Source organism: Corvus brachyrhynchos, unplaced genomic scaffold (assembly GCF_000691975.1).
Source record: "Corvus brachyrhynchos isolate BGI_N302 unplaced genomic scaffold, ASM69197v1 scaffold9, whole genome shotgun sequence".
Classification (NCBI taxonomy): domain Eukaryota; kingdom Metazoa; phylum Chordata; class Aves; order Passeriformes; family Corvidae; genus Corvus; species Corvus brachyrhynchos.
The window spans coordinates 455730-467794 of NW_008240037.1; the positions used below are offsets into that span (position 1 = coordinate 455730).

A 12065-nucleotide genomic window follows, 5' to 3' on the forward strand; every position below is an offset into this window, starting at 1 on the left:
TTAGTATTTTGAAGAGTATATAAGAATTTGTTTCCAAAATATCTTAAGATGTTTCAAAGATTCCTGGTCTGGACTGCAAAATTGTCTGGCATTAAGACATTAAAGAGAACTTTATCTGTAGATCAGTTGAAAGAGAACATTAATAAAGCATGTTGGTGTGCCTCCACAGTTGACTGCCAACAAAAGAGAGGTTCTATTTCTGGATACAAACGTGACTTCTGAGATAAAATTCCAGCACTCAGAAGGTTAGTTGACATCCTGTAGTTATAAAGGTGGTTTACATACTTCTGGCCAAAACAGTAGCAAAGTAGCTAGGAAGCTGAACTGGAATTGTACAAAGACAAACAAAACTATGATGCTTTTATTCAACCCATTTCCTAAAAACTTCTTCCTCAGAATAACAGGTATTACCACTGCAAGAGCCTACCTTCTCTCTGAACTCAAGCAGAAAATTATCTTAAGTTTATCCTGCTCTGATAATTTTTAGAGGAAAAATCTGTTTATCCTAAGATAGGTAAAAGGTTGAAATACTTATGTATTGCACCGGCTGTTTCAAACTCTTTTGCAGGTGACTAATAAGTAGGAGGTTAATTTCTGCACCGGCTGTTTCAAACTCTTTTTTGCAGGTGACTAATAAGTAGGAGGTTAATTTGAAGGAAATGAATGTAAACGAATGAAAGCCAGATACCTTTCAATTATAAAAAGACAAAAATCCCCATTCCTAACATACATCGCCTCTTTTCTGTGTAAGGAAACTACCAGTTGTTCTGCTTTTCATACACTGAAAAAGACGGGGATAGGAAGGAAAAAAGCCCTTATCTGACTCCTCATTGAGTACCTAAGTACAGCAGCGAAGGGATTAAACTAGAATTGCAGTTTCTCAGTGTTTCCAGGCCAGCACCAAGTTGTACCATCCTTGTGTTACAGTGCCCTCATGTGGCCGATGCCAGGCCTTACACACCCTTTGCCAAATCGCTTCAGAACTACGCAACATTGCCTTACATAATTGGCTTTTGTTACACAATGCGCGGCAGGATTTGTACAGCACTTCTTACTAACTCTGATGCACAGTAATAAAAGCATCTGTGTTACTTGATATTTCAGGCAGAATCTTAAAGTTCAGGCACAATAAAGACTCATTGAAATTTGGAATGAAAGTGACAAATTACACTGGTTGGTCTAACCTGTGAGCAACTAACGTTAAGTCACCAGCAACTTGCTAATACTCCTCCAAAGATGCTATGGCATTTACTACAAAGAAGCAAAGCCAAATTTTGCAATTTAAAGCGTATTTTTTCAAAGAACCAGAAAACCAAATGAATTTTTTTTTTTAACCTGTATTTTATCCAAGTTTTTATGGGGGTTTGTGCTTTGGAGTAAGCAGAACTTCTTAGGTGCTTAACTTCTGCACTTTTAAACATTCCATTAACTTCTAGCAAGGACATATTAGTAGCTCAAGTAGCAGCCAACTTTATCTACTCAATTCCTATAAAATTTGCTCAAAATACATGGATGCAGGCTTCTGAAATACTGCCTAAAGGGATTTGTACTATTAGTGAATAAGAGAGATGCAAACTCTTTATCCAACAAATCAGAACCAAAAAAATTACAACAAAGTAAGAGCAAACCCCTCTCATTTTATTAAAATCAAAAGATTCTACTCCCTCCCTTCCCCACCCAAAAAAACCCCTTCACACAAGAAAGTGGTACCACCTCCAAAGCAGCAAAAGATTCAAGCATTTTCAGTTTTCTGAAAATAAACTAATACTATAAGAAAAAGGAGATGGAGAAAGGGCTTTGCAACACCTGTGTACTGAAATCCAGGAAAGCAGATTGAAGGGGTGCACAATGAACAGCAGAAAATGCCACAAATCTGCTTTATCATATTTTCTGGCAGAAACAAATCTAATGAATGGTGATCACAAGATTTCATTTCCTCCACAACATTGCAAGCCTGGTTGGCCACTAAAAAGTATATAATCAGAAAACTTGTACAAATAAAGCTTTTTTAAAATTTTTTTAATAGAAGTGAAGAATTCCTTCAGAATCAAAGAAAAGGTAAATGTGAGAGGAGAGGAATGTATTTCTTCTTCCTTATATACTATATGTTTAAAAAGTGGACCGTTCAAACAGAATAGGCCTAAGCTGGCTATAGCATAGCAACAAAAATCCTAGCAGAATGTCCCACTGAGACACACATACTGAAAAGACAGAAAAGAAAGTAGACAGAATAGACAAGGTGATTAGCCACAAGGGATTCTGGAAATTAATTAATAGGCATCCATAGTATTTGCAAAATAGGCTACTGGATGAATCATCACACAACACAATGTCTACGTAAGCTGAAGTAATAAAAACCAATGTGCATAGCAGAGGCTTAAGTTACTTAGTAACTAATGTGTCTTTAATTACTTTCCAGTGGCTGCATGTAGTATGAAACAACTCTGAGCATGAAAATTTGTCACTTCCACCACTCACTGCAAAGGGAAGAGTCAGTATGAGTAAAATCACACTTTCTGTAGTTATATACATATAAGCAGATAAAACCACCATGAAATTTAAGTTTCATTAACACAGCTCAAACAGGTTAAGCACATCACAGCCGTACCTACCGCTTCAGTATGTATTGGGTGCACTGCAAAGAGCAAGGATGCAACTATGCTGCTCCTGTTGTCCAGGAAGAGCTTACAGACCTTGAGGAAGACTATGCAAACCACCACATGAAAGACCAGATTTAGAAAGTGGTAAGAAACTGCATTTAACTCGCTGAACAAGTAGTTTAAGCGAAATGTTAGAACTGTGAGGGGACGATAAGATTTATGACTCCGCTCCTGAAAGAAAATAAATAAATCAATCAGTCCATGAACTTACAAAGTGACTTTCACTCCAAAACACCTTTCTAAACACCTAGACAAATGTGAATCCCCTTCTACTGTCAGGCACCTACCTTCAAAATAAAGATACGAAAATCAGTAGCACCCCCCCAAAAAAATGGCTTATTTCCACTAGACACGATTTTTGAGTAAAAACATGTTAAAAGGTACTACTTGAAATTTTACTGGGGGAGTTTAGGAACCTACTTAACCCTCAATGAATACAGAACTAAATGGCATCTGGAATCTTTGGTTACAGGGTTATATGAAAATTATGTATCAGTCTATTTGTAGAGCTAGAAAATAACATCTCACAAGGAACGAACCCGGTACATTATGACCATAAGAAAAGATTATAAAGTGGAATGCCTTGATTGGCAGAAAATGTATGAATAGGAGAGAATTTTTATTCATTCTCTCAGCAATAACACCATGTGTGACTTTAAAAACTGTATCAAAATCCTTTAGCCATTGCTATTTAAAAATGTTTATCAACAACTTCAATGCCAATGCAGCTTTTCAGATAAAACATAGCCACTCTACATGGGCAATAAATCAGAAACTCTGGATTTATATACATATACACTTAATTTAATTTAAAGGATTCAATATCCCAATTCCAAGCTTTGTTGTTTAAGTGTTACCTTTCCTTCCAGACTGCATTTAGAAATAAATACCCTTGTATGTCAATATCTGACTTTTGCAGGAGAAAATAAATTGGTCAGCATTGTTCAATTTCGATATTGGGATTACACAGCAAATAGCATCTTGCAGCTGTGTGCTTTCGGTACAACTTCATTTTCCTACCAGTTCTCTTATTGAACAAAGGCAAAGAATATAAGCTACATGTGTTCCTGATATTATAGTACAAAACACTAACACCACTAAATTCCATCAAATCCAAGCTATTCTGTTAAAACCACATTAGGGAAAAGAAGTGTAAAAACACTCGGCAAGGTTTTTTTTCGATTTCCTAAATGTTTCAAAGTGTTTCATAAACCATTTACCTCAGACATTGGAGTGCCCCAAAAGTCATTCTGAAACAGATTTTTTAACGGAGTAGAAGGATGCAAATCTTTATTGTCCAAAATTGCGGAAACGTCATCAAAAACAAACCCACAAAAGAGACTGTTCCAGTAGCAAGCTGCCACCACACCAACTATTAGTGCTGCTTCCTTCAGGCTTACATCAGCCATCTTCTCTAGGAGTTCTCATGGACAAAAGCTGAAATATACGTAAAGACACTTGAGTAGTTTTACTTACTAAACTTGATAAAGAAAGTCAAATTAAGACATCAAATACTTTAGAAGTTAATGAAACTCCATACCTAAAAATCAGTAATATAGAAAAGTTTCCTCACGTCTCACGCATGTAACATGGTTTAGTGTTTAAAATAAATACTCTCATTGAAGTATCTTACCCTTAAAAAGCCTTACATAAAGTGGGTACACTGCTAATTTTCATGTTTTACTTGGGGGGGGCAGGGGATAGAGGGGTGGAAAAAGCATTGATAATAAATTTTGATGTAGTTTTTTGCAGACAGCTATGCAGTTCAAGTGCTGCAAACTGATAAACTATGAAAAATAAGTTCTCTGGAATCCTGAGTAGTTTAACATACACAAAATTCTAAGTTATCAAAGAGGCAGACAGTGTATCAATTATTTATGGGGTTTAAGTTTAAAGGTGTTACTCAAAATATTTCAAAAGCAATCAAAACTAAAACAAAACTTCAAACATTCTGATGAACAAGCAGGACACTCGTAGAACTCCACAAATATGGGGGTTCAAGAACAGGTATAGGACATCAACAATAATAAAAAGTTAAACTTACCATTGAAGGTCACACTAGGCTCATTTGCATTCTTTGTAGAAGTTCATGAAAAGGTCATTTTTTTTCCGCAACTCTGCCAATTGCTCTGATGTCACTGACTGTTCATGAGAATACTGTCTAAAAAATAGCATGCAAAAAAAGACAAAATAAACTTTATCTTACATTGTTTTCTCTCATCTTGCATAAACTTCCTAAACCCTAGAAATTATTAATCAGTAGTTTTATGATAATTTACAACATATTATATGGGTGAACTGATCAAAACATGAAATTACTGTGTATTGGAGTTGTTTGAAAATACTGTTCTGCCTAGGAAGAATAAGAAGGTAACTACAGGTAAAAGGCATTTCTTTTGACCACTGGTTGACACAGCATAGACCACTGCCAACTGCTGGGACAAAAGATACTGAAAAGCTACAGAGAGTTGAACACTTGACTTTATTATAGAGAAAAAGGACATGACCGAACAAGAGTATTTTCCCCCAAACTGTAGAGGGGGAACATTTGTAAGGACACAGAGCAGCTAATATTAGCCAGATAATGCAGATCCATGAATATGTAGACTGCAGCCTTATGTTTATCACAGTTCACACATCAAAGCTAATGAGCTATTTGAAAGCTACAATCTGCTTTATCGTCCTAAACCCTGAAATCCTGGTGATTTTTTTTTTTCCTTTGGTCTCCTGGGCTTTTTAAAAATTGTTCATTTATCATAAAACATGCTGAGCTGGAAGAGACTCACAAGGATCGCTGAGTCCAACTTCTGGCCCTGCACAGGACAACCTCAAGAATCACACCATGTGCCTGAAAGCATTGTCCAAATGCTTCTTGAACTCTAAAACCAGGCCACAGAGATCTAGATAGGTGATCCTGGTTGTGGTTTGCAGCCTGGACCTGAGAGCATAGCAATCCCTCATCACCACAACTAGTGGTAAAGGAGCAGAGGGGTACAGGAAGGAATACATGTGCAACCAGATCAGGTGCAGCTGAACTAAAAACCAGGACACAGATCATTTCAAAGAAATCAAACCAAACCATTTGGTGTTCCTCACACAATGGCAAGGGCTTTTTTTACTTTTGTAGTACGTGGAGCACTGGCTATTGATGTTACTTCAACCAATAAGCCTTTTTTTCAAAGCTGCCACCACCTTTGTAATTAACAAAAATAAGTTTAAAAAACCCACAACAATGTTAAAGGATGTTGCCACATCTTTCTCACAGAATCATACAATGGTTTGGGTTGGAATGGACCTCAAAGATCATCTAGTTCCAAAGCATCCTGCCATGGGCTTGATCAGAGTACTTTAAAACATTAAGTCAAGTTTACAACTGAACATATCTATGGTCTTCTTGGCAGCCAGAGAAATCTTATTAAAAAAGGAAAACAAAGCATGCTGCAGAAACACATGAAAGACAGCCCACTTTTAAACTTCAACTCACCACTTTTTTAGCTCCCTCTTCAAAGAAGGTAGATATGAAATGGATGCTTCTACCCTGCCAGAATCTGAAATTCCTTTTTTGCAACAGCTTCTGAACACTGCACTTCCTACTTCTTGAAGTTCACTAACTCTACTGAAAAGCAGTGACATCTGAAAAGGACCTACAATGAACATGTCAGGATTTTCCAACATACAAGCCTTTATTACTTTAAATACTGTTACAAGGTAATATTGCCACACAGAACCAACTGTAAGATTTATTTAAATTCAACCTTTAAGAAAAGACATTGTAAGGTCAGTAGGGTTTTGGTGACTTGTAATCCTTTAACACTACTTCAGAAACAGCTACTGTTACCCAACTAGCAAAAAACCAAAACTGATTCTTAAGTATTGCGTCTTACCAAAATGAAAAGCTTAACCAACCTTAATTATTAGCTCTGTCAACTTTTAGTATGTTTTCACATTTCCACACATGAAAAAGTATGTCAAAACACGTACTTTACTTATCTGTTAATCCTAGGTGATTCTAATGCTTTTACAACCTTTTCTTTTTGCTCTGAATTTCTAGTATTCCTTCTACTCAGAACTTCACACTGTACACCACTATTGACTATGCTGTTCCCTGACAGAGCTCCACTTAAAAAAAGAGAAAAATATTGTTTTCATTTGAATGAAAGGGAACTCTTAAGCATAAATAAATTCAGATTTTAGATAAATCCAAAGTTCATGTTTCAGTGGCTAGCTCACCATCAGAGAAACCTTTCAGAGAATTCCAGAAAATACTCACATTTAACACTGAAATTTTTTAATTCCAATTCACCTCCTCCTTTACAGGCACATTTCAATTACAGATACAATGGCTGTACTTTGGTCTTTCAAGACAAATACTTGAGTCACAGACACTCCAGGCAACCCTGAACAGTTTTACTAAATTTACTGTAAGCAACAAATACACACTACAGAATGCAGTTCCGGTTTTAGCAGCAAGTCACACAACATACTGCTTGAACTGTGCCAAACTTGGTAACCTCTAAAGCATCATACCATACTCCTCTCAAATTTTTGTTGTGTGCCAAAACACTAGGTCTTGAAAACAGAGAGGCATAATGGAAATCTGGCAAGCCCCCATATTCAAGCAATCTGCTTCCAGGCTAAGTACAAAGAAAGGAATGGGGAATGTAAGGTCACGTACAACCTGTAGATTACACAAAAACTGTAGCACAAGTACTTTACTACTTCTGAATGGCATTCTAGCCTTCTAAGGTCTTATTTTCCTGAAATGTACTCTAAAGATACACAGAGTAAAGAAAATTACTCTTTTCCACCTGGCCTGATCACAAGGTACTTTTAATGTTCTTGCTGAATTAAAGCATAAATATGGAAAAAAAAAGTTTTTGCAGTCCTTTATGTTAGTGTAACAACACAGATTTCGAGGAAGGCTCACCATCAGAACTACTACTTCCTATCTGCTACTGTAGCTGGGTCCACCCTCACACTCCAAGTTCCAAACCTGCAACAATCATCAACATGTTGAGAATGCAAAACTAAAGCAGAGGTTTATAAAAGATCATCTGTACTTGGTAAGCCAGGCAAAAAGTATGCCTGCCATTAAACTCAGTGGAAAACAGCAACTGCTTCTTGGCAACCAAAACTACTTTCACGCCAACTAATCTGTTATCAGTTTGATGTTGGAAAGTAAGAAGCCATGTAAGGAGTATATAAGACTGAGAACCTCGTAAATCACAGATGTGCAAGAGGCTGCTGAAACCTTGGTATGACTGGGCCGCTCATGTGAGTGGATATATTTCCCTTCTTACCCAGCTGACATGTTGATCAACCCAAGTATGGTCTTGCAAGTGCCAGTACTTCACTCGCAGCAATGGATGTATTTGATAAACACCTGCAAAATGCTGCCTAACAACTTCTTTATTAACACAGAGTTGCTGCGAGGGAGAACCACATCACTGCCTAGTCCTACGCATACAAACAGACAGACCATCCTTCAAGTTACTTTTTCATCCCACCTACCTGCTACTTTCACAGCTTCTAAGACTGCCCCTCAGATACCTTAACTACCCCTTGGGCTGTATGACTGCCAGCTCATGGTCTAGTGCACGGCCACAGACAGAGCTACCATTTGACTGGATGAAAACAGGACAGACACGTACTTCACATACTTTATTACAAAGACTTCTGTTGGATGCTTTAATTTACAACAGTATCTGACCATATCATGAAGAATACACAGCTGAAAACAATAAACAACAAGATAAGCCTTGATAGTCAGAAACTGCACAGTAGTCATGAGAGCCCACTGTAAAAAAAAGAATACCCAAGCTGTGCAAAACACCCTATCATTGGACTAAACTTCTCAAGCTGTTTGGCACAGAAATCTGCACTTTGCACTGCACCATTTTAACATTTGTACAGAGACATTAAGTGGAAAGGACAGAAGAGAACCAGAACTCTCAAGCCCGTTTGGCTCATAAGGCACATAGTTTTCTTCTTCCAACATCTTGAGATCCCTCTAATAGCTCATCCAGTCTTCAAGAATTACAGACAGGAGCAAAGCATAAGAAAGTCCCACAAAACTGAAAAAATACACTGACAAAAAAAACAAGTAACAACCACCAAAAGCCAAAGCACTTTTAGAAAGTAAGAAAACAAAATCTTTCTCAACAATTGCTACTAAATCCATGACACTACAGACGGTTTAGCACACCACATGCTGCAAGATGCGGTAGACTGCATAAAAAACCTCTGTTGCAAATAAAAAATGCATAATTATGTTCTAAGAGTATCCTCAGTTGGGAAATTGGAGAGTCCAGAAGCCATTTTCCGTCCATTAGAATTTAGAAAAAATTGGCAAGTGCGTATCTTGGCAAGAATACAGCTGCAATCCCAAAACATGCAAAAGCTATTTAGCACCCCATAATTAGCTATCTGCCACCTAACATTAAAAGACCCTTGGAGGAACAAATATGTTTTTGTCCATTAGACACATATGACTATCAAACTTTAGAAACTTAAACATACACTTAAATTTTTTTCTTCTACTGAGTAATGGTATTTTTACAGATTGAAAGGTGTTAATAACAACATGAGTTACGCCTATTTGCTAAAAAATAATCAGGCATTTCTGGAGATTTATTTACTCTAGAGACATAAACTTTACTAACCACTGAAGGTCCTGAACTTTTTAGAACATATTTACAGTTCACACAGAAAACCTCCAAAGGTGGAAGAAAACAAAGAGCTGTTAAAACCACTCCTAGGGTTATTTTTATTTTTAAACAGGTGAGCAACTAGTTCATCTAAGAGCTTGTAGCTGAACAGATGAATATCAGCAGAGATACATACAAACCAGTAGTACAGTCACTTAAAAGTAAGACATTAATTTATCTTCTGAGGCTCTGTTAATGTCCTAATCTATACCACCTACTTGCTAACCTTTATTTTTATTTTGAGTTAAAATGAACATTCTTTCCACTGATTTACTACAAGTGTTTACTGACAGAGAGATCTCAATTTTGTTTACGTTGTGCCTTTCCAACAAAGCCATTAACTTTATCTTCTCTTAAAAATGCCACTCCAAGATAGATCTCCAATATGAAATAACTTAAATGAACAGCTGATTTAAATGATCGGGCTTGAATCTGATCTAGAAGGCAAGAAGTGTTTGGGAAGATGAAAGGAGAAATAATACAGAACATGCCTGGATTTCCCTTTCATCTTGCTGAGATCCTAAAACAGGATAAATATAAGAAGAAAAGTTTTATTGTCAAAACCACCTTCTGCAAATACTACCAGATCAAGAGGCATGGGACTACTAGGAAATACTCTTTACTACCCAGGAAGGCAACGGCCTCCAGCCTTCTCTTCATATGGTTCTGAAGGATTAACTAGAAGAGGACTGGCAGTTCTGATACAAAGTCAGAACACATGTTGCAGACCAGATGAAAGACCTCCCAAACAGAAAGAGCTTGCTGGCAACCAAGCAGCTGAACTAATGCTCCAGACATTTTAGGTTACTCTGGTATAAACAAGGATCAAAATGGAACACAATTTAAAATGGGTGAGATGAAGATACTGGTTTAGCTTCAATTGGTTCAATGCAACTGGTACAAGTCAGTTGAAACACAAACCACACAGGTCTAACTTGTACTTTATAACTTAAACCGTTAACAGAATCTCACATTTCAATGTCAAACCTTTAGGGGTTTTAGGTTTGGTCGTTTTTTTGGGGGGTTTTTTTGCGCTACATTCAAACAGTAACAAAATAATACCTGTTCTATTTAGAAACGTAAAAGATCTTTTGCTGCCTCACAGGACACTTACGCAAAAATAATGTCTCTATAATAACACTTAACACTGCTCTCAGTGTTCCAGAAATGCAACAGCAGGAACTGCATGCTTGTTTACACCAAAGAATAAACGAACAAAAGCTACATGTGAGGTATAAGCTGAAAACACAGCCTTTAGACTCTGCTACTCTGTCCTTACTTAGTATGCTGGGTCTGTATACGATTTCTTGTGGTATTTTAAATAACATTCCATTAGGTTTTTCATAGTGCAGTTTTTCTCCTAGGTTTTTGCAATGGCACACTGCTATCAAAGCAGTGATTTAACATGTATGCCTAACTCTTCTATCAGAGTAGGTGAAACCAGGCACTATGGAGCTAAAATGATTTCTTGGCTCTAGAACTGTAAGTATCTATTCCCACTAAAAAGAAGATCCATTCACACAAAGTTCATCATGTGAGGTGATGCAAAACAGAAGAAAAACTAATTTACTTGGTCCAAGCCATGCTGTGTTTTAAATGTTTTTTCATTTTGTGTGGGATTGATACTTCAATTCTTTTTATTCTTTTTTAACTTCTGGAGTTTTTATGCCCACCTCAAATGCAAATACCTTTTACTTCTGCACCAATGGTCTTTACTAGCTGCACTACGCAATTACAGTCTAGGTATGGTTTCACCACCAGTAAACATAATAGTGTGTTTTCTGTTGATTCTGCAACAGAACACTCGAAAATGCTGATGCATATTAAATAGAGCACATTAGATAGCTATACTGCCATGAACAGGTTGTAAAGATGATGAAGATGATAGAAAAAAAAGCTCCTATACAGAAGCATTCTAACATCAATGGATTATTTTCTCTACCACAGGAGGATTCATTTCCTGAAGGCTTATTTTGTGGCTATGGTGCCATTATTTTCTGTGTCACTTCCTACACCAGTAAAAGTCTCTGCTACTAAGAAATCATTGTTTTACATTTAACCATCATTATTTTTAGTAACACTATCCATTCATTAAATATAATCCAGTCTCCCTCCCTTCCCTAACTACACAGGTTGCTTTTTGCACCCAATATGGAACTATAATTAACCAACCCCTGGCTGAGATATAGAAGTCTTTGGATTTGTGTTGTGACTGGAACAAGCTGCATAACTATAAGGAGTGCAAGGCATCTTGCATCTTGTCAGTCTTCATTAAATATCAACACTGATGAAGAGATAGCAAAAAATTGAAAACAATTATTAACCCAAAAAAGGGCAAAAGTACAAAGATAAGATTATGATCACCTTTCTCTTACCATTAAAAAAACCCAAAACAAAACAAATCCACTTCAGCTCTCCATAGCTGTTGAATAAACAAATACAAAGAGATAAACGCTCCTGAAATGGTTACTAGTTTTCTGTTTTTATTTGAAAAGATGTCTTCACACCCATTTAACTAAAACACAGGATCCCAAACTTTCTAAGCTGTCAGACCTCCACCAAAACTCAGACTTGCTGGCCAACAATAGACCCAAGTACCCAGTGAATCCGAGTAGTTTACAGGTGTGACTTTTCCCGTGCCCTGCACCACTCCCCAAGCTGTCTCCTGGCTCCCCACTATTCCATGCCTACCCCCAAA

The 12065-nt window shown here is 37.0% G+C and overlaps 1 protein-coding gene across 1 annotated transcript in view; it reads right to left on the reverse strand.

The window, feature by feature from the left end:
• Positions 1–11785, reverse strand: part of TMTC3 (transmembrane and tetratricopeptide repeat containing 3) — a 36684-nt gene extending 24899 nt beyond the window's left edge. Inside the window, exons 1-4 of the mRNA XM_008641110.2 lie at positions 11743–11785; positions 4705–4821; positions 3881–4097; positions 2613–2831 (exon numbers count right to left, since the gene is read on the reverse strand). Coding sequence (XP_008639332.1) covers positions 2613–2831; positions 3881–4069 — 408 coding nt within the window. The 5' untranslated portion in view covers positions 4070–4097; positions 4705–4821; positions 11743–11785. The remainder of the gene's footprint in view (positions 1–2612; positions 2832–3880; positions 4098–4704; positions 4822–11742) is intronic.
• Positions 11786–12065: the final 280 nt, after the last annotated feature.